The sequence below is a fragment of the Pristiophorus japonicus genome, chromosome 16 (assembly GCF_044704955.1).
Source record: "Pristiophorus japonicus isolate sPriJap1 chromosome 16, sPriJap1.hap1, whole genome shotgun sequence".
Classification (NCBI taxonomy): Eukaryota; Metazoa; Chordata; class Chondrichthyes; family Pristiophoridae; genus Pristiophorus; species Pristiophorus japonicus.
Genome location: NC_091992.1, coordinates 76824730 through 76844422, shown reverse-complemented (window position 1 = coordinate 76844422; position 19693 = coordinate 76824730). Strand labels below are relative to the sequence as shown.

At 49.0% G+C, this 19693-nt stretch overlaps 1 protein-coding gene across 2 annotated transcripts; it reads left to right on the top strand.

Annotated features, from left to right (window-relative positions):
• The first annotated feature begins 2819 nt into the window (after nt 1-2819).
• Nucleotides 2820-16564, top strand: LOC139226603 (alpha/beta-tubulin-N-acetyltransferase 9-like). 2 transcript variants are annotated; one of them, XM_070857464.1, is made up of 6 exons: nt 2821-2939; nt 3648-3757; nt 5962-6102; nt 7601-7660; nt 10098-10192; nt 15381-16564. In XM_070857464.1, exons 1-6 carry the CDS (start codon nt 2863-2865, stop codon nt 15555-15557), a joined length of 660 nt encoding a protein of 219 aa, XP_070713565.1. In that variant the 5' UTR covers nt 2821-2862; the 3' UTR covers nt 15558-16564. The 2 variants fall into 2 exon arrangements, with proteins under 2 accessions (XP_070713566.1, XP_070713565.1); XM_070857465.1 differs by lacking the exon at nt 10098-10192 and having other exon boundaries at nt 2820-2939; nt 15381-15495.
• The last annotated feature ends 3129 nt before the right edge of the window (nt 16565-19693 follow it).

Sequence of the window (19693 nt, the reverse complement as noted above, 5' to 3'; positions counted from 1 at the left end):
TTTTAAGCAAGTGCAGAGGCAGCGAAAGGGGGAGGGGAGACAAGACAAAAGTGAAGGTCTGTGATAGGGTGGAAGGCAGGAGAGATTAAATGACAAAAGCGACGATGGTACGAGGCAAAAGGAGATGGTAATGAGACAGGTAATGGAACAAAAGAACTCTAAATGGGAATAGCTATTACTTCAAATTAAATTACGAGTAAGTCAAAGGGACACAGATTCAAACTAGTAAAAGGCAAATTTAGGACTAATATTACGGAGTCTTTCTTCACATACAGAGTGACCAATCATGGAATGGAATGTACACAAAAACCATCTCATCATCATCATAGGCGGTCCCTCGAATGAGGATGACTTGCTTCCACAAGAGTTCACAGATGTTTCAATGAAGGACCCGATGTTCCAGTCCTGAACTCCAATTGAGGGGGTGGAAGATGCCTGTGCGTGGATTTTTTTAACGTGTGGTGACCGTTGCACATCAACCATCACACGGGCTTGACAGAGCTCGGCCTTTATCCAGTGGCAAGGGTTAACTAGGACGACTGGAGACCTGCTCTGCTGCACGGACCTAGTGCGCACACATATCGCAGTGTAGGCTGGCCCGTGCTGCCCCTGGGCCCTCGGCTCTTCTGGGCCCCGAACCCTCATTCGCTGAACCTCCGCCCACAATCTCTCGCCACTCCTCCGCCTGAAAAGGCACTAAAGCCTATTTCAGCCATGGGCACGGCCTCTGATTTTGCTGGCCTTTACAAATATGGCCGGAGTCACACCTCCAGCTCATAACCGGCATGCACTACCTGCTCGCCATATTGGAGCCTAAATTTCTAGGCCTTGGTCTTTACAAAAAACATTAACTTGTGCAAAGTAGTACACAGCTTCACAAAGTCAGACAAGTAAACAGACGGGTCTGCCATTAGACCTGGTGATGTCACCTAATGATTTCTGCAGCCACAAGAAGCTCAAATCTGCAAGGTGATCTTAGACATGCATGGCTTCTCTCTGTGAAAGCTACCTCGGCCCTCACATTGAGAATCCAACCTTTCAGCACTAATGCCCGACCAGCAATCTGAACTGCACAAGTCACTTGGCCTCTTTCAGTTCTTCTATTCTTGTATCTATTCTTGGTCCACTCCTATCTCTGATCTATATGCTGCTCCTTGGTGATATCATCCGAAAACACGGAGCTAGTTTTCACATGTACGCTGACAACACCCAGCTCTACCTTCTACCACATCTCTCGACCCCTCCATGGTCTCTAAACTGTCAGACTGCTTGTCCGACAACCAGCACTGCATGAGCAGAAATTTTCCCCAATTAAATATTGGGAAGACCGAAGCCATTGCCTTTAATCCATACCACAAACTGCGTTCCCTAGCCACCGACTCCATCCCTCTCCTTATCATCTATCTGAGGCTAAACCAGACTGTTCGCAATCTAGGCATCATGTTTGACCCTGAAATGAGCTTCCGGCCACATATTCGCGGCATAACTAAGACCGCCTATTTGCACCTCTGTAACATCGCCCGTCTCTGCCCTTGCCTCAGCTCATCTGCTGCTGAAACCCTCATCCATGCCTTTGTTACCTCTAGACTTGACTATTCCAACGCACTCCTGGCTGGCCTCCCACGTTCTACCCTACGTAAACTTGAGGTCATCCAAAACTCAGTTACCCGTGTCCTAACTCGCACCAAGTCCCGCTCACCCATCACCCCTGTGCTCACTGACCTACATTGGCTCTCGGTTAAGCAACACATTGATTTCAAAATTCTCATCCTTGTTTACAAATCCCTCCATGGCCTCACCTCTCCCTATCTCTGTAATCTCTCTCAGCCTCACAACCCCCCCCCCCCACCGAGATGTCTGCGCTCCTCTAATTCTGCCCTTTTGAACATCCCTGATTGTAAATGCTGATTGACACGGGCAGCCGAGTTTTGGATCACCTCGAGTTTACGGAGGGTAGAATGTGGGAGGCCAGCCAGGAGTGTGTTGGAATAGTCAAGTCTAGAGGTAACAAAGGCATGGATGAGGGTTTCAGCAATGGATGAGCTGAGGCAAGGGCGGAGACGGGCGATGTTACGGAGGTGGAAATCGGCGATCTTAGTTATGCTGCAGATATGTGGGCGGAAGCTCATTTCAGGGTCAAATATGACACCAAGGTTGCAAACACAGCAGGGTCACCATCATCATCATCGGCAGTCCCTCGGAATCGAGGAAGACTTGTTTCCATTCTAAAAATGAGTTCTCAGGTGACTGAACAGTCCAATACGGGAATTACCGTCTGTCACAGGTGGGACAGACAGTGGTTGTGGGAGCGGGTGGGTGAGACTGGTTTGCCGCATGCTCCTTCCGCTGCCTGCGCTTGATTTCTGCACGCTCTCGGCGACGAGACTCGAGGTGCTCAGCGCCCTCCCGGATGCACTCCCTCCACTTAGGGCGGCCTTTGGCCAGGGACCCCCAGGTGTGGCTGGGGATGGTCACTTTATCAGGGAGGTTTTGAGGGTGTCCCTGTAACCTTCACGCTGCCCACCTGGGGCCCGCTTGTATGCGGCTCCCTGAGCGAGCGCTCGACGCCGCGCTCGGACAGCGGGGAGACACCCGCGGGACAGGCGGCCCGATGGAGGGAAAGATGCAAATAGAACATGTGTCGGCTCCCCTGTGGCGGAGATATTGAGGGGCGAGAGCCGGCGCGCGGGGTCAGGCTCATTGTCCGAGGGCAGCAGCATCCCGCCTTCAGGCCGCGCATGCGCCCCGGATAGCCCGCCTCACCAACCGTCCGGCACTGCGCGGCGCACGCGCAGTGAGGCCCCAGTGAGGGGGCGGGGCCTGGGCAGCGCAGGCGCAGAGCGGCCGGGCCTGCGGCGGAGGATGCGGCTGAACGCGGATTTGGTGCTGTGGGGCCGGGCGGCGGCGCTGGTGCCTTACACCGCGCGGCATGTCCCCAGGTGAGACCCGGTGGCGGGGGGCACCGTATGTATGTATGTATGTGTGGGAGTGGTAGGGCGCGCTCACTGTGGGAGTGGCAGGGGGCTCACTGTGTGGGGGTGGCAAGGGGGCTCACTGTGTGGGGGTGGCAGGGTGCACTCGCTGTGTGTGGGGGTGGCAGGGTGCACTCACTGTGTGTGGGGGTGGCAGGGTGCACTCACTGTGTGTGGGGGTGGCAGGGGGGTGCACTCACTGTGTATGGGGGTGGCAGGGTGCACTCACTGTGTGTGGGGGTGGCAGGGTGCACTCGCTGTGTGTGGGGGTGGCAGGGTGCACTCACTGTGTGTGGGGGTGGCAGGGTGCACTCACTGTGTGTGGGGTGGCAGGGTGCACTCACTGTGTGTGGGGGTGGCAGGGTGCACTCACTGTGTGTGGGGGTGGCAGGGTGCACTCACTGTGTGTGGGGGTGGCAGGGTGCACTCACTGTATGTGGGGGTGGCAGGGTGCACTCACTGTGTGTGGGGGTGGCAGGGTGCACTCACTGTGTGGGGGTGGCAGGGTGCACTCACTGTGTATGGGGGTGGCAGGGTGCACTCACTGTGTGTGGGGGTTGCAGGGTGCACTCACTGTGTGTGGGGGTGGCAGGGTGCACTCACTGTGTGTGGGGGTGGCAGGGTGGCATGGACGATGCTGCCTTTGGTTCATGATTTATATTTAATCGTTTACAGGTATCACCAATGGATGAAATCGGAGGAGTTACAGAAGCTCACAGCCTCGGAGCCGCTTACCTTGGAGCAGGAGTACCAGATGCAGAGGAGCTGGCGGGAGGATGCCGATAGTAAGGACTCGTTAAAACTCGGGCCTCCCCTCCTTGTAGAGTCTCGGGCTGTCACTGAGCAGGCCTGCAGCAGAGAGCTGGATCTCCGTTCACTGAGCCCGCAGGTTTACCAGCACAATACCTGGAATACTGCGTACAGTTGTGGTTTCCATATTACGAAAGGATATACTTGTTTTGGAGGCAGTTCAGAGAAGGTTCACTTGGTTGATTCCGAAGATGGGGGGGTTGACTTATGAGGAAAGGTTGAGGAAGTTGGGCCTCTACTCATTGGAATTCAGAAGAATGAGGGATGATCTTAGTGAAACGTATAAGATTATGAGGGGGCTTGACAAGGTGGAAGCAGAGAGCATGTTTCCACTAATTGGGGAGACTAGATCTAGAGGGCATGATCTTAGAATAAGGGGCCGCCCATTTAAAACTGAGATGAGGAGAAATTTCTTCTCTCAGAGAGTTGTAAATCTTTGGAATTCGCTGCCTCAGAGAATTGTGGAAGCTGGGACATTGAATAAATTTAAGACAGAGATAGACAGTTTCTTACCGGATAAGTGATTAAGGAGTTATGGGGAACGGGCAGGGAAGTGGACCTGAGTCCATGATCAGATCAGCCATGATCGTATTGAATGGTGGAGCAGGCTCGAGGAGCCGTATGGCCTACTCCAGTCCTATTTATGTACTAATACCGAGTTTGTCCTGGCTTTGCTTTTTGTGTGTTCTATCGAGCTGAGGGATGTTGGAGCTGGGCAATGGAAATCTTTCCATTTCAGGCACCTTGGGCTAGCGCCCAGCATGTCTGTTCAGGTACAGCACAGGTTAGATGCTACTTTGCTGTGTGATATGCCTCCGCCCCAAACCAGGAGGGTGTGGTACTTGACCAGTGTGACGGTTTCTCATTTCTCTCACCAGCCAGTTTTGGAGCAGTGTTTGCGCTGAGAGGTTGTACCCAAATAGGGACGGTAATGGGACTGTTCACATTGATGCTGGCAGTCAGCCTAAAGTCCATCAGTCTGGGCTAGATTTCAACCCTGGTCCCAGAGGTAAAAGGCCAGTCTATAATCCACTGCACAGTCCCCTATCAACAATAACAACTTGCATTTATATAGTGCCTTTAATGGTTAGCGCATTAGAATTTCTCCCAGGTTATAAAGTGCCTCACTAATGTGCTGTTGGTGAATTACAGATTTGGCTGTCTACATTAAAAAATGTAAATATGTGATTTCTCCAATAAAGTTCTCGCTAACCACGGGCAGCCGCCTGTATGGACAAATAGTGCTGACCATTCATCATTACCACAGCAGTGAATTGCAAAGGCACCACTTAAAACATATTAAGCGTCCGTCTATTTTGTACAGTTCAGTACTTACCAATTAAAGTCTCTGCTGATTTCCGGTAAAGTCCAGTATTCAAACAGCTGTTTGCACTGTTAACCGGACGTCCTAAAGCACGTTACAGCCAATGAAGTACTTTTTGAAATGTAGTCACTGTTGTAATGTGGGAAACACGGCAGCTAATTTGTGCACAGCAAGCTCCACAAACAGCAATGTGATAATGACCAGATTATCTGTTTTAGATGTTGATTGAGGGATAAATATTGGCCAGGACACCGGGAATAACTCCCCATCTCTTCTTAGAAATAGTGCCAGGGGATCTTTTACATCCACCTGAGAGGGCAGACGGTTTAATTTCTCATCCGAAAGGCAGCACCTCTGACAATGCAGCAGTCCCCTCAGCACTGCACTGGAGTGTCAGCCTAGATTTTTGTGCTCAAGTCTCTGGAGTGGGACTTGAACCCACAGCCTTCTTACTCAGGCGAGACTGCTACCCACTGAGCCACAACTGACACTAGTTATATCATTGCTACAGCCTCCAATATTTATCCCTCAATCAACATAACATAAAAACAGATTCTCTGATCATTATCGTATTGCTGTTTGTGGGAGCTTGCTGTGCGTAAATTGGCTGCCGGGTTTCCCACATTACAACAGCCACTACACTGTAAAAGTACTTAATTGGCTGTAAAGAGCTTTGAGATGTCCGTTGGTCGTAAAAGACGCTATATAAATCCAAGTCTTTCAATCTTTCATTATGGTTTTACCGCACAGCGCGTATAACAGGCAAATTGTGTTAGCGTGAACGTGCTCCCCATATGCTGTGGAGGCTATATTTAAATATCTGAACTTTGACACTCTGTCCTCATATTTCAACAGAATGTACCTTCATAGTGTTGGACAAGCTGAGATGGGTGAGTGGTTTGTGTACAGAAGAAGACTGCATGGTGGGAGATGTGAATGTGTTCCTCACAGATCCTGAAGACCCCACAATGGCTGAAATTGAAATCATGATTGCAGGTTAGTTCCCAGTTACAGCACTGTCACTGGGATTTTAGTAATGATTTCAAAATTCTCATCCTTGTTTACAAATCCCTCCATGGCCTCACCCCTCCCTATCTCTGTAATCTCCTCCAGCCTTACAACCCCCCCCCCCCTCCCGAGATGTCTGCCCTCCACAAATTCTGTCCTCCTGAGCATCCCTGATTTTAATCGCTCCATTATCGGTGGCCGTGCTTTCAGGTGCCTGGGCCCTAAGCTCTGGAACTCCCTCCCTAAACCTCTCCTCCTTCTCTACCTCTCTTTCCTCCTTTAAAACGTACCTCGTTGACCAAGCTTTTGGTCATCTGCCGTAATTTCTTGTGTGGCTCGGTGTCAATTTCTTTTTCGTCTTATAACACTGCTGTGAAGCGCCTTGGGACGTTTTACTACATTAAAGGCGCTATATAAATACAAGTTACTGTTGGAATGTGTAAAATATTCATATTGGGCCTTAATTTGCTGTCGGAGTGAGCCCAACGGCGTCTGTCGTTAGATGGACTTGGTCTTGCCTGCTTTAACGTTGACGATATTTTGCACCGAAAGTTGGTGAAAGTGCGAGCTGATACGTCGCAGCGAGGGAGACGGGTATCTGGGAGTAGTGTGAACCGGGCAAGCCACTGAGTATCTCCTTAACCAATCAGATTGAAGGATTGCTAAATTAACAGCACAAGGACTGAGAAGGAAGTGTAAATTAAATCCGTGCACCCAAAAAATAAATTGGGCGGGCTCATTGCTAGGGACCCCTCTGCAAATATTGGCGCACTCTCAGGGACTCCTCTGCAAATATTGATACACTCCGAGGACCCCTCTGCAAATATTGACGCACTCCCAGAGACCCCTCTGCAAATATTAACACACTCCTGGGGACCCCTCTGAAATATTGACACACTCCCGGGGATCCGTCTGCAAGTAATGAGACACTCCCGGGGTCCCCTCTGCAAATATTGACGCGCTCCCGGGGACCCCTCTGCAAATATTTACACATACCTGGGGACTTCCCTGCAAATACTGACACAGGGTAGTTCTACTGGTTCACTTTGTACTCTCTATTACACGTGGTATTTGTACTGGTGCCCTGTAATCTGTGTGATACACACGGCGATATTAAACTAAATTAGTGTAAATTAAATCCGTGCATCCAAAAAATAAATTAGGCGGGATCATTGATAGTGACCCCTCTGCAAATATTGACGCACTCCCAGGGACCCCTCTGCAAATATTGACGCACTCCCAGGGACCCCTCTGAAAGTATTGACGCACTCCCGGGAACCCCCTCTGCAAATATTGACGCACTTCCGGAGACCCCTCTGCAATATTGACGCACTTCCGGGGACCCCTCTGCAAATACCGACACATGGTAGTTCTATTGGTTGACTTGAAACTCTGTGATACACATGATATTTGTACTGGTGCACTGTATTCTGTGCGATACACACGGTAATATTAAACACTCCGTGCTTTTGTTTGTTTTTTTAAGAGCCCAGTTACAGAGGAAAGGGATTTGGCAAGGAAGTAACGATGATGATGATGTATTACGGTGAGAACACACACACTAATTCCGTCTCCATCACTAACACACCCCTTTTGGATGTTTGTACTTTAATGTTTCTGGTACTACTTTAAAAATAAATAAATAACTTTATCTCCAGGAAAGGAATTTGGGTGGTCAACAGTTTGGTGGGAATAGGGTCGAGGGAGCAGGAGGTGGGTCTCATATGGAATATGGAATATGAAATACTTGCCTTTATAAGTCGAGGCATGGAATACAAGAGCAAGGAGGTTATACTTGAACTGTATAAAAGACTGGTTAGGCTGCAGCTGGAGTACTGCGTGCAGTTCTGGTCACCACATTACAAGAAAGATGTGATTGCACTGGAAAGTACAGAGGAGATTTACAAGAATGTTGCCTGCACTGGAGAGTTTCGGCTATGAGGAAAGACTGGAGATACTGGGTCTATTTTCTTTGGAACAGAGGCGGCTGAGGGAAGATCTGATTGAAGTGTATAAGATTATGAGGGGCCTGGATAGAGTGGATAGGAAGGACCTGTTACCTTTGTGGTCAACAATCAGGGGGCATAGATTTAAAGTAATTGGTAGAAGGTTGAGAGGGGATTTGAGGGGAAATGTCTTCACCCAGAGGGTGGTGGGGGTCTGGAACTCACTGCCTGAAAGGGTGGTAGAGGCAGAAACTCTAACCACATTTGTAAAGTACTTGGATATGCCCTTGTAACCTGCAGGGCTACGGACCAAGAACTGGAAAGTGGGATTAGGCTGGATAGCTCTTTGTCGGCCGGCACGGACACGAATGGCCGAAATGGCCTCCTTCTGTGCTGTAAATTTCTATGATTCATGAGCAAGATGAGATCAGAGATTGAGAGATAGGAGAGAAACTGGGAAACTGAAGAAAGATGCGAGTTCAGGGTGGGTTGGGGTTGGGGGGGCCTTAGAGGTAGAGCTGGGGGAAGGGGGGAAGTCGCTGAGAGAGATGAACACATGATCTCAGTCTTCGAGACAAGGAAGTCCACAAGGTCCTCGCAATTGTTGTTGGAGGTGAGAGTGGAGGAGACGGGAGAGGGGTTTAAGAAGATGGTTTGCAGTAGGGAAAAGAAGCCAGGGTTTATCTTTGCATTCCAGGACGATTCTGGAATAGTGAGCAGTTTTGGCAGAGTGCTGTATGTGGTCCAGTCAGATCTGGCGATGAATGGCTAAACCATTCTGTCATATCTGTTCAAGTCTGTGTCTCTTGGACTTAAGGGAGCAGAGCTGAGAGCTGTACCAGGGGGAACAACCACGGTGAGAGTAATAGAGGACTAGGGCATCAAAGATGGAGGTGAGGGTGTGGTTGAGCAACTCGGGTCCTGCAGAAATGTGTGGTGAATGGATGGCCAAAGGCCGGACAATTGGGATTTTGGAAGTGCAGTTCCAAGTGAATTGGGAGTATTGTCCAGGGTTGGACACAGGAGGAAGTAGGATTGTGAGGGGGAAGGGGGATGTGGGTGGAGAGCGATACGAGGAAGTGATCAGAGATGGCCTTATCTGCGATTGACACAATGGGAATAATGAGGCCCCCTGAGATAGCAAGGTCAAGGAGATGGCCATCAATATGGGTGGGAGAGTTTACACGGAGGGAAAGATTAAGGGAGAATAGGATGGCAGTGAACTCATGGAGAGAGAGCACGATGAATTGAGATGGAGGTTGAAATCACCGAGGATGAGAAGTCGCTCGGTGCAGAGGCTGAAGGAGGAAAGCGGTGACGATATCTCGGTGAGAGAATTCGCATTGTGCTTGTTGGGGGGGCGGTAGAGAACGAGGATTTGAAATGAGAGGCGAGAGGTGGAACAAGGTGAGATGCTCAAAGGAGGAGAAGGTGGCGGAGGAGTCGGGGACAGACCAGGGTGTGATTTGGCGATAGGAGCCACACCGTCACCATGCCGTGTTGGGCGAGGCAAGTGGTGGAAGGTATAGCCCGGCAGGGAGGCTTCACTAAGGGGGAAGGTGTCATTGCCTCTTAATTAGGTTTCCATCAGGGCCATTATGTCGATGCAAACGTCCACAATAAGCCCACGGATGGCAAGGGCCTTGTTCACAAGTGAACGCACATTCAGGAGGGAGACGTGGAGAGGAGCAGTAATAGCTGATCCAGTGACAGTGTCCGCAGGGTCACCATAACCAACAGTTATCTCCCAACTCAGTCACCTCTTCTGTGACACGAGGGATACACTCTTTGCTCCTTGCTATTTATTATCTGCACTACTCCTCATCCACCAGCACCGAGCGAGCTTCCACATGTCTGCCAACAACAGCCAGCTCCAGTCTGAATAGGAAGACTCTGTCCATTCTGAGATTCCTGTTGGGGTCGGATCCCACTCTGCTGTGCTTGTTACCTACCGGGAAAACCATTACACACCAGAGCACCAGTGAAACGATGGTTGTGTGCTAAATATTTGTTTACATGGTTACTTTTTTTCCTCAGGAGTGACTAAACTGGGGATAACAAAATTCCAAGTCAAAATCAACCTGGAAAATACAATCAGCATCGCAATGTTTCGAAACTTTCACTTTGAAGAGGTAACGCACCTTCCCCAAGTATTAATTTCCCATTTCTACAATGGAACTGTACCTTGCTCCACTCACTAGTAGGATCTGTATAAATATACCAGGTGTCATAAGAACATAAGAAATAGGAGCAGGAGTAGGTCCTATGGCCCCTCGAGCCTGCTCCGCCATTCAATAAGATCATGGCTGATTATCGACCTCAACTCCATTTTCCCGCCCAATCTCCATATCCCTTGATTCCCCCAGGACTTCAAAAATCTATCGATCTCAGCCTTGAATATATTCAGAGACTCAGCATCCACGGCCCTCTGGGGCAGAGAATTGCAAAGATTCACCACCCTCTGAGTGAAGAAATTCTTCCTCATCTCTGTCTTCAATGGCTGACCCCTTATCCTGAGACTGTGCTCCTGGTTCTAGACACTCCAGCCCAGGGAAACAACCTCTCAGCATCTACCCTGTTAACCTGTTTCTGTTCAGTTACAAGTTTCACTATTACACGGAGTTTGACTATCTTGTTTTCCACTTCTCTTCAGTTTTCTACCCGGCCCTCTTGAAGGCACAGACCCTGGGGTGCTGGACTGCAGCTGAGCCCACTCTTGTCCTCGTCTGAAGCCTGGACATATACTTCTCCAACTGGCCTTTCTTCATGTGTGAGCCTAGACACTGAGTGTTGGCAGGCCGTTGAACTGTGGCAGGCATCACGGCAGAAGCCGAACGTCTACTCAACCGCCCTCCCCACACACGGGCTTTCCAGCAGCGTGGTGACCGGGAGCAGATCCCCTGGCTGATTATCCTTCCCCCTCCCTCGCAAGCCGAGGGATGAATTGTGTTGCTCCAGCTCCAGCTCCTGCCCAAGCAGCAGATCAGCGAACTCAGCTGCGACCCAGGATATACTGCCCGTGAAACACGCCCAGGGCAAGTACGGACTCATGTTCTGTATCTAATCGTGCTGTACCTGCCCTGGAAGTGTTTGATGGGATAGTGTAGAGTGAGCGTTACACTGTATCTAACCCGTGCTGTACCTGCCCTGGGAGTGTTTGATGGGATAGTGTAGAAGGACCTTTACTCTGTATCTAACCCATGCTGTACCTGTCCTGGGAGTGTTTGATGGGATAGTGTAGAGGGAGGTTTACTCTGTATCTGACCCCATGCTGTACCTGCCCTGGGAGTGTTTGATGGGACAGTGTAGAGGGAGGTTTACTCTGTATCTAACCCATGCTGTACCTTCCCTGGGAGTGTTTGATGGGATAGTGTGAAGGGAGGTTTACTCTGTATCTAACCCCGTGCTGTACCTGCCCTGGGAGTGTTTCATGGGACAGTGTAGAGGGAGTTTTACTCTGTATCTAACCCGTGCAAGGGTCAAGGATGTCTCGGAGCGGGTGCAGGACATTCTGAAAAGGGAGGGTGAACTGCCAGTTGTCATGCACATTGGTACCAACGATATAGGTAAAAAAAAGGGATGAGACGAATTTAAGGAGATATGAGCTAAATTAAAACGTAGGACCTCAAAAGTAGTAATCTCGGGATTGCTACCAGTGCCACGTGCTAGTCAGAGTAGGAATCGCAGGATAGCTCAGATGAATACGTGGCTTGAGCAGTGGTGTAGTAGGGAGGTATTCAAATTCCTTGGGCATTGGAACCGGTTCTGGGGGAGGTGGGACCGGTACAAACCGGACGGTCTGCACCTAGGCAGGAGCGGAACCACTGTCCTGGGGGAGTGTTTGCTAGTGCTGTTGGGGAGGAGTTAAACTAATATGGCAGGGGGATGGGAACCAATGCAGGGAGATCGAGGGAAACAAAAAGGAGACAAAAGCAAAAGACAGAAAGGAGATGAGTAAAAGTGGAGGGCAGAGAAACCCAAGGCAAAAAACAAAAAGGGCCACTGAATATAAAAGGGCTGCAGGAGGGGGTCAAAACTAAAAATCATGGTTTAAAAACTAGGATTGAAACACTCTACCTAAACGCACGCAGCATTCGAAATAAAGTACATGAGTTGACGGCACAAATCATTACAAATGGGTGTGATTTGGTGGCCATTACAGAAACATGGTTGCAGGGTGGCCAAGATTGGGAATTAAACATACAGGGGTATCTGACAATTCGGAAAGATAGACAAGAAGGGAAAGGAGATGGGGTAGCTCTGTTAATAAAGGATGATATCAGGGCAGTTGTGAGAGACGATATTGGCTCGAATGAACAAAATGTTGAATCATTGTGGGTGGAGATTAGAGATAGTAAGGGGAAAAAGTCACTGGTGGGCGTAGTTTATAGGCCCCCAAATAATAACTTCACGGAGCGGGCAATAATCAAGGGAATAATGGAGGCATGTGAAAAAGGAACGGCAGTAGTCATGGGGGATTTTAACCTACATATCGATTGGTCAAATCAAATCGCACTAGGTAGCCTGGAGGAGGAATTCATAGAATGCATATGGGATTGTTTCTTAGAACAATATGTTACAGAACCTACAAGGGAGCAAGCTATCTTAGATCTGGTCCTGTGTAATGAGACAGGATAAAATAAACGATCTCCTAGTAAAAGATCCTCTTGGAATGAGTGATCACAGTATGGTTGAATTTGTAATACAGATTGAGGGTGAGGAAGTTGTGTCTCAAACGAGTGTACTATGCTTAAACAAAGGGGACTACAGTGGGATGAGAGCAGAGTTGGCTAAAGTAGACTGGAAACACAGACTAAACGGTGGCACAATTGAGGAACAGTGGAGGACTTTTAAGGAGCTCTTTCATAGTGCTCAACAAAAATATATTCCAGTGAAAAAGAAGGGCGGTAAGAGAAGGGATAACCAGCCGTGGATAACCAAGGAAATAAAGGAGAGCATCAAATTAAAGACCAATGCGTATAAGGTGGCCAAGGTTAGTGGGAAAATTTTAAACAACAGCAAAGAATGACTAAGAAAGCAATAAAGAAAGGAAAGATAGATTACGAAGGTAAACTTGCGCAAAACATAAAAACAGATAGTAAAAGCTTTTACAGATATATAAAATGGAAAAGAGTGACTAAAGTAAATGTTGGTCCCTTAGAAGATGAGAAGGGGGATTTAATCATGGGAAATGTGGAAATGGCTGAGACCTTAAACAATTATTTTGCTTCGGTCTTCACAGTGGAAGACACAAAAACCATGCCAAAAATTGCTTCTCACAGGAATGTGGGAAGGGAGGACCTTGAGACAATCACTATCACTAGGGGGGTAGTGCTGGACAGGCTAATGGGACTCGAGGTAGACAAGTCCCCTGGTCCTGATGAAATGCATCCCAGGGTATTAAAAGAGATGGCGGAAGTTATAGTAGATGCATTCGTTATAATCTACCAAAATTCTCTGGACTCTGGGGAGGTACCAGCGGATTGGAAAGCAGTTAATGTTACGCCTCTGTTTAAAAAAGGGGGCAGACAAAAGGCAGGTAACTATAGGCCGGTTAGCTTAACATCTGTAGTGGGGAAAATGCTTGAAGCTATCATTAAGGAAGAAATAGCGGGACATGTACATGGGAATAGTGCAGTCAAGCAGACGCAGCATGGATTCATGAAGGGGAAATCATGTTTAACTAATTTACTGGAATTATTTGAGGATATAACGAGCATGGTGGATAGAGGTGTACCGATGGATGTGGTGTATTTAGATTTCCAAAAGGCATTCGATAAGGTGCCACACAAAAGTTTACTGCAGAAGATAGAGGTACGCGGAGTCAGAGGAAATGTATTAGCATGGATAGAGAATTGGCTGGCTAACAGAAAGCAGAGAGTCGGGATAAATGGGTCCTTTTCGGGTTGGAAATCGGTGGTTAGTGGTGTGCCACAGGGATCGGTGCTGGGACCACAACTGTTTACAATATACATAGATGACCTGGAAGAGGGGACAGAGTGTAGTGTAACAACATTTGCAGATGACACAAAGATTAGTGGGAAAGCGGGTTGTGCAGAGGACACAGAGAGGCTGCAAAGAGATTTAGATAGGTTAAGCGAATGGGCTAAGGTTTGGCAGATGGAATACAATGTCGGAAAGTGTGAGGTCATCCACCTTGGGGGAAAAAAAACAGTAAAAGGGAATATTATTTGAATGGGGAGAAATTACAACATGCTGAGGTGCAGAGGGTCCTGGGGGTCCTTGTGCATGAATCCCAAAAAGTTAGTTTTCAGGTGCAGCAGGTAATCAGGAAGGCGAATGGAATGTTGGCCTTCATTGCGAGAGGGATGGAGTACAAAAGCAGAGATGTCCTGCTGCAACTGTATAGGGTATTGGTGAGGTCGCACTTGGAGTACTGCGTGCAGTTTTGGTCACCTTACTTAAGGAAGGATATACTGGCTTTGGAGGGGATACAGAGACAATTCACTAGGCTGATTCCGGAGATGAGGGGGTTACCTTATGATGATAGATTGAGTAGACTGGGTCTTTACTCATTGGAGTTCAGAAGGATGAGGGGTGATCTTATAGAAACATTTAAAATAATGAAAGGGATAGACAAGATAGAGGCAGAGAGGTTGTTTCCACTGGTCAGGGAGACTAGAACTAGGGGGTACAGCCTCAAAATACGGGGGAGCCAATTTAAAACCGAGTTGAGAAGGAAAATCTTCTCCCAGAGGGTTGTGAATCTGTGGAATTCTCTGCCCAAGGAAGCAGTTGAGGCTAGCTCATTGAATGTATTCAAGTCACAGATAGACAGATTTTTAACCAATAAGGGAATTAAGGGTTACGGGGAGCGGGCGGGTAAGTGGAGCTGAGTCCACGGCCAGATCAACCGTGATCTTGTTGAATGGCGGAGCTGGCTCGAGGGGCTAGATGGCCTACTCCTGTTCCTAATTCTTATGTTCTTATGTTCTTATGTGCTGTACCTGCCCTGGGAGTGTTTGATGGCACAGTGTAGAGGGAGCTTTACTCTGTATCTAACCCGTGCTTTAGAGTCCAGAAATGGAAACAATTCCCTTTTCAGCATTGTTCTTTGTTATCTTGACAGCACAAAATTAAAAAAGAACATTTATTCTGATGCCTGTTAGAGAATTTTATCTTGGTGTTTGTTACCAGGAACCTTTCCATCAGCACAGCCAACAAAGGGGCTTGTGGTGATTGTCAGCACAGTGCTGACACACCACGGCACAGTTCAGCTACACCCCCGCGCCACTTTAACTGTATTGTTCATATTGTGCTGGGTTTCATCTTAAATGTCCTAATTGTTTTCTGTTTCAGGTTTCTGTCAGTGAGGTCTTCCAGGAAGTGACCCTCTGGTTACTGGTGGATGACTGCAGGAGACGGTGGCTGCTTGAACAAATGAATCACGTCGAGGAGGATCGGTACAGTCAGTGGCAGAGAAACAGTGGCTGGAGGGAACCACATGGGGAAATCCACCAGCCCTTTGACAGCTGAGCTACCTTACCGTTAGCACTGACTGCCAAAAGAGCCTATTGTTGCCTGTTCAAGAAGTTTGAGAGTATCGTTCTGTTCCGAGAAGTCCAGCAGGATTTGAGGTTGAAATGTGGCTGGGATAAATGCAGTTGCTACAGGCAGTCTCCAGCATCATAGGTTTTATTGTCACTGACCTGAAACTCTCATTATTCGCCCCTGACCCACACATACCCCCCTGGTTAACGCAAGTCACCAGTGGGTGTACAAGTGTGTCTTTTCAAGCAGTTTCCTCCCCATTCCCCGTGACTTAGTGCGTCAAGGTAGTCGCAGTATTAAACCGCACTGACTAGGGAGTTTTGAGCTTTGACGTCCAGTCTGCAGTAGGTTCACTGTGGCGGCGATAGGGTGCTGCACTCGACCTCTGAACCTCCCAGTGTCCATGCTCCTGCTTGCTCCCCAGTGGGACCCGACGGCAAAATGCACAGTTTTGGTGAACAGACAAATGGCTTGTCAGCTGTGGTACTGGAAGCCTGCTGATGTCTGGTGTAAGCAATAGTCCTACACGGGTTCCCTCGCTCAGCAGTTTGCCTAAGTTGATGATATTGAAGGATTCCAATCACATCAGTTGTACAGAGAGCTGAGGTAGAAGGGCAGAACGCAAAAACAGGCTTTGATAAGAGGTCTAGCAAGGAACCTAGAGATTAAAAAGCTGTCCAAGAGAAGGTGCGAGCTCATGGGAAGGGGATGGTTTTTCATCTAAGAGTTGAGACAAAGAACTCGACATATCATGGGTTAAATGGTCCTGTCCATTAATTACCCCAGGCCCAACCCGAAAAGAGAATGAGAGAGATATCTAAAGAGCTTTTCAGGGCAGACGGTGCAGAGAAGAGCTGTTCGTGTCACCAGCTGTCTGTCCGATCGGGACCAATACCAGCTACTTGTCATGGTCGTATGTCTATCCTCATTGTGTGTTGTGTTTGACTATATTTGAACTACCGCTCCTTAATAAAATGCATTCTGACTCCTAAGACCCTTTTGGGTAGTGTGTGTGTGACCTGTGATCTAAATCTGTAGGTGGGCATGAATCCCCACCTCCCCATCCCCAGGTGGACATTGCTTTGGGTGACTGTTAGTGTCTCTTCTAATTCCAGTTCCCTAGCTGTACACTGGGCTATCCGCCTGTGCTATTCACAAAGCTTCTACCAGTCGCTAGCGGCCCGTGTAATTTGCTCGCTTCTGTGGTGAAACTTGGAATACACGTTGGGACATGTGGAAGAGAGGACATCATTTGCAGTGCACGAGTTGGTTAATTGCTGTAAATCCCTCCCCTGCTTGAATTTGTATTCCTATAGAATAAATGTATATATATTTTTCAAATGTGTAAAAGTGACCATTGAAAATAGTCGGTAAACTGCCGTGGTGCGTCGGTGCTGTGCTGTTTGCAGCAAATAGGTGGGATTAGAATGTAAAAGAAGCATGGTATTCATCCAAGCTGCTCCTTCCACAGCCCATGTGCACTTCACTCTCATGGACTCTAACCCATCCCTTTAATCTCCAGTGTGCATTCTCAGTCTCCTGCTGTAAGGGGAGGAAAACCGAGACCCGAATGAATTGTAGGGCTTATCAGTATTGGGTGGTTCTGAGTAATCATAAGTAGTCAACAATGCATTGACCTGCAGCACAGACTGATAGAAGATGGAAACCTACACTCAGTACTGAATAACAAGGGCAGCGGGGAGTCAACAGTCCAGAAAGATGGCAAACCCTGGGAAGCAAGGTCAATTCACACGTCATGAGGAACTGAGGCAAAATTGATGCCACTCATTAACACATTCCAGAAGGGTGACGTGACGGGAGATGGACAGGTGGGGGAACCACCCAGAGCCAGTCTGAGCAGTCAGCCAATCGGTGGTTTTGTAGGAGGGTCGCACACCTCAAACCTGTACAACTAATTGTAAAACCTTGGATCGAGGAAGTGTTCGTCGGAATCTTTCCGAGCATGCTCGAATAAAAACCGGTTGAACCAAGGTTTTGTCTGCGTGATTCTGTGGTCGCTGTACAGGCGGGCAGGTGTCGATCCCTTATATCAGGGAGTCCACCTTGAGGAAGAGAAGTCTTTTTACCGCAACACCTGTTCAACCCTATGTCAAAGCTTCGAACCCATCCCGAATCCACATACTTCCACATGTGTCCCTAACTCGCCACTGCTGCTGCTGCTGAAGCTGTAATCCACACTTCTCCAAAGCCACTTTCTCTAGTGACCTCATTATCAACTTCCTGAGCTCCGAACTCCGACTCCTTCCTAACTTTGCCACCTGCATCAAGTCTCACTGCCCATCACCGGCCCCTTGTCCCCCTCAACGCACCAAATCGAAACTCTGCCCACGTTTGCAAGTCGCTGCTGCTATAACCTCCTCCAGCTCTGCACTTCTGACTCTGGCCTCCCCTGCCCCCCTTCCCCTGGCATTTATCACTTGATGGCAAATTCTTCCTACCTTCTGGAACTCCCTCCCTATAACCTTACGATAACTCCACCGCCTTTTCAGACCGCTCTGTGACCTGCCCTAATTCGGCTGCTTGATCCGGTGTGAAATATTGTCGGATATTTCAATACCTCGAAGACAGTATATAAATGCATGTTGCTGCTAGATCCTCCCCCGGGTAGTCTGCCTGTTTGATAGTGGGGAAAGAGAGCAGGGAATCGGATGGAAAGCTCACTGTCCATCTCAGGGGACAATGGGGGAGTTTTAGGTGGCACAGTGCCAGCTTGTCCCCAGGGACAAAGACGTTGGGCGGAACACTAACCCTTCATTGGGTGCCTTGCAGGAAACAGCCAAGGGTGTAAAGTAACTGGCTTGTAACAATCCTGACCAGAGCCGGTGTGGGCTGATTCCAGAGCTGTGCTGAATTAGCTGAGATGCCTGTGACTAAGGAGGTAAAGATTGTGCAGGGTTGCTACTCCTGATCACTACCTCGTCAACCCTGTGCAAGTGTGTGTGTGTATGTGGATGGCAGAAGGAGATGGGATGATGATGGCAATGATGCCCTTGCAGTTGAATAGCCTACTGCTACGTCCTATCTGCACTCACACTTGGGAGAGGTACTGGAGCAATGCGAGCACCTGTGGCAATGCACCCAGTAAGTCAGCACCCTCGGGACAGCTGCAGGAACAATCACACTCCCGTTCACATTGAATCATCACAGGGGTCCCTCGAATGAGGATGACTTGCTTCCACATGAGTTCACAGATGTTTCAGTGAAGGACCCGATGTTCCAGTCCTGAACTCCAATTGTAGGGGTGGAAGATGCCTGTGCGTGGATTTTTTAACGTGTGGTGACCGTTGCACATCAGCCACCACACGGGCTCGACAGACCTCGGCCTTTGTCCAGTGGCAAGGGTTGAATACAGTCAGTCAGCACACAGTGAGAATAATCGAGCTTTATTGACAGTAGTTCTAACAATAACACTTCACAGAGCTAAAACTAAATATGCATGATCGATCTTACTGAAGTAGTAACGAGTCGTCAGCAGACACCAAGGGCTGGCTGTTAGCCCGCGGAGTGGGGGGGGGTGGGGGAGGAGGGTGCTATTTTGACGTTGGGACACCCAGAGGTACAGGCAATAAAATCTGCAGGACATCTTTACATTTTTGCCGAGCTGGGGTGAGAGCAGGTATGTCTGGCGGGGAGAGATCAAAGTGGGCGTGTGGCGTGGTCCGATCGGGGGGGGGGGGTGATATTCGATTGTGGGAGGTGAGGTGGCAGATGGTGGTGGGGGGTAAGATCCCCAAACCGGTAGTGGGGCGGGGGGATGGTATTTTAACTTTCCTCTCTGGGCGGGAACGGACCGAGTGAGCAGCTAAAACGCAGTGGGTCCCGCTACATTCCTGCTGACCTCCCGATTTTAACGCTGCAGGTTTTAGCGGGTGCACACCAAACTCGGGCAGAAGCCTCATTTGTAAACGCGAATCACCGCCCTGTGACCTCAACAGGACCACAATGGCACTTTAGCCGGGGGCCCCCGAGCAGGGAAGGCACTGTGGATTGGCCGCCGGGCTCGGGCCAATCGGCAGCTGGTGGGAAGGACGGAGGCTGTCCGGGTAAGTGGGGCTAGGAGAAGCAGGAGTTCTCCCCTACCCGGGACACCCCTTCTGTCC

Bases quoted from the DNA above. Each gene is read 5' to 3' on its own strand.
- LOC139226603 (XM_070857464.1), top strand. From the start codon at position 2,863: ATGCGGCTGAACGCGGATTTGGTGCTGTGGGGCCGGGCGGCGGCGCTG. The intron at 2,940-3,647 runs GTGAGACCCGGT...AATCGTTTACAG, and splicing joins ACCGCGCGGCATGTCCCCAG to GTATCACCAATGGATGAAAT. The intron at 10,193-15,380 runs GTAACGCACCTT...TTTCTGTTTCAG, and splicing joins GAAACTTTCACTTTGAAGAG to GTTTCTGTCAGTGAGGTCTT.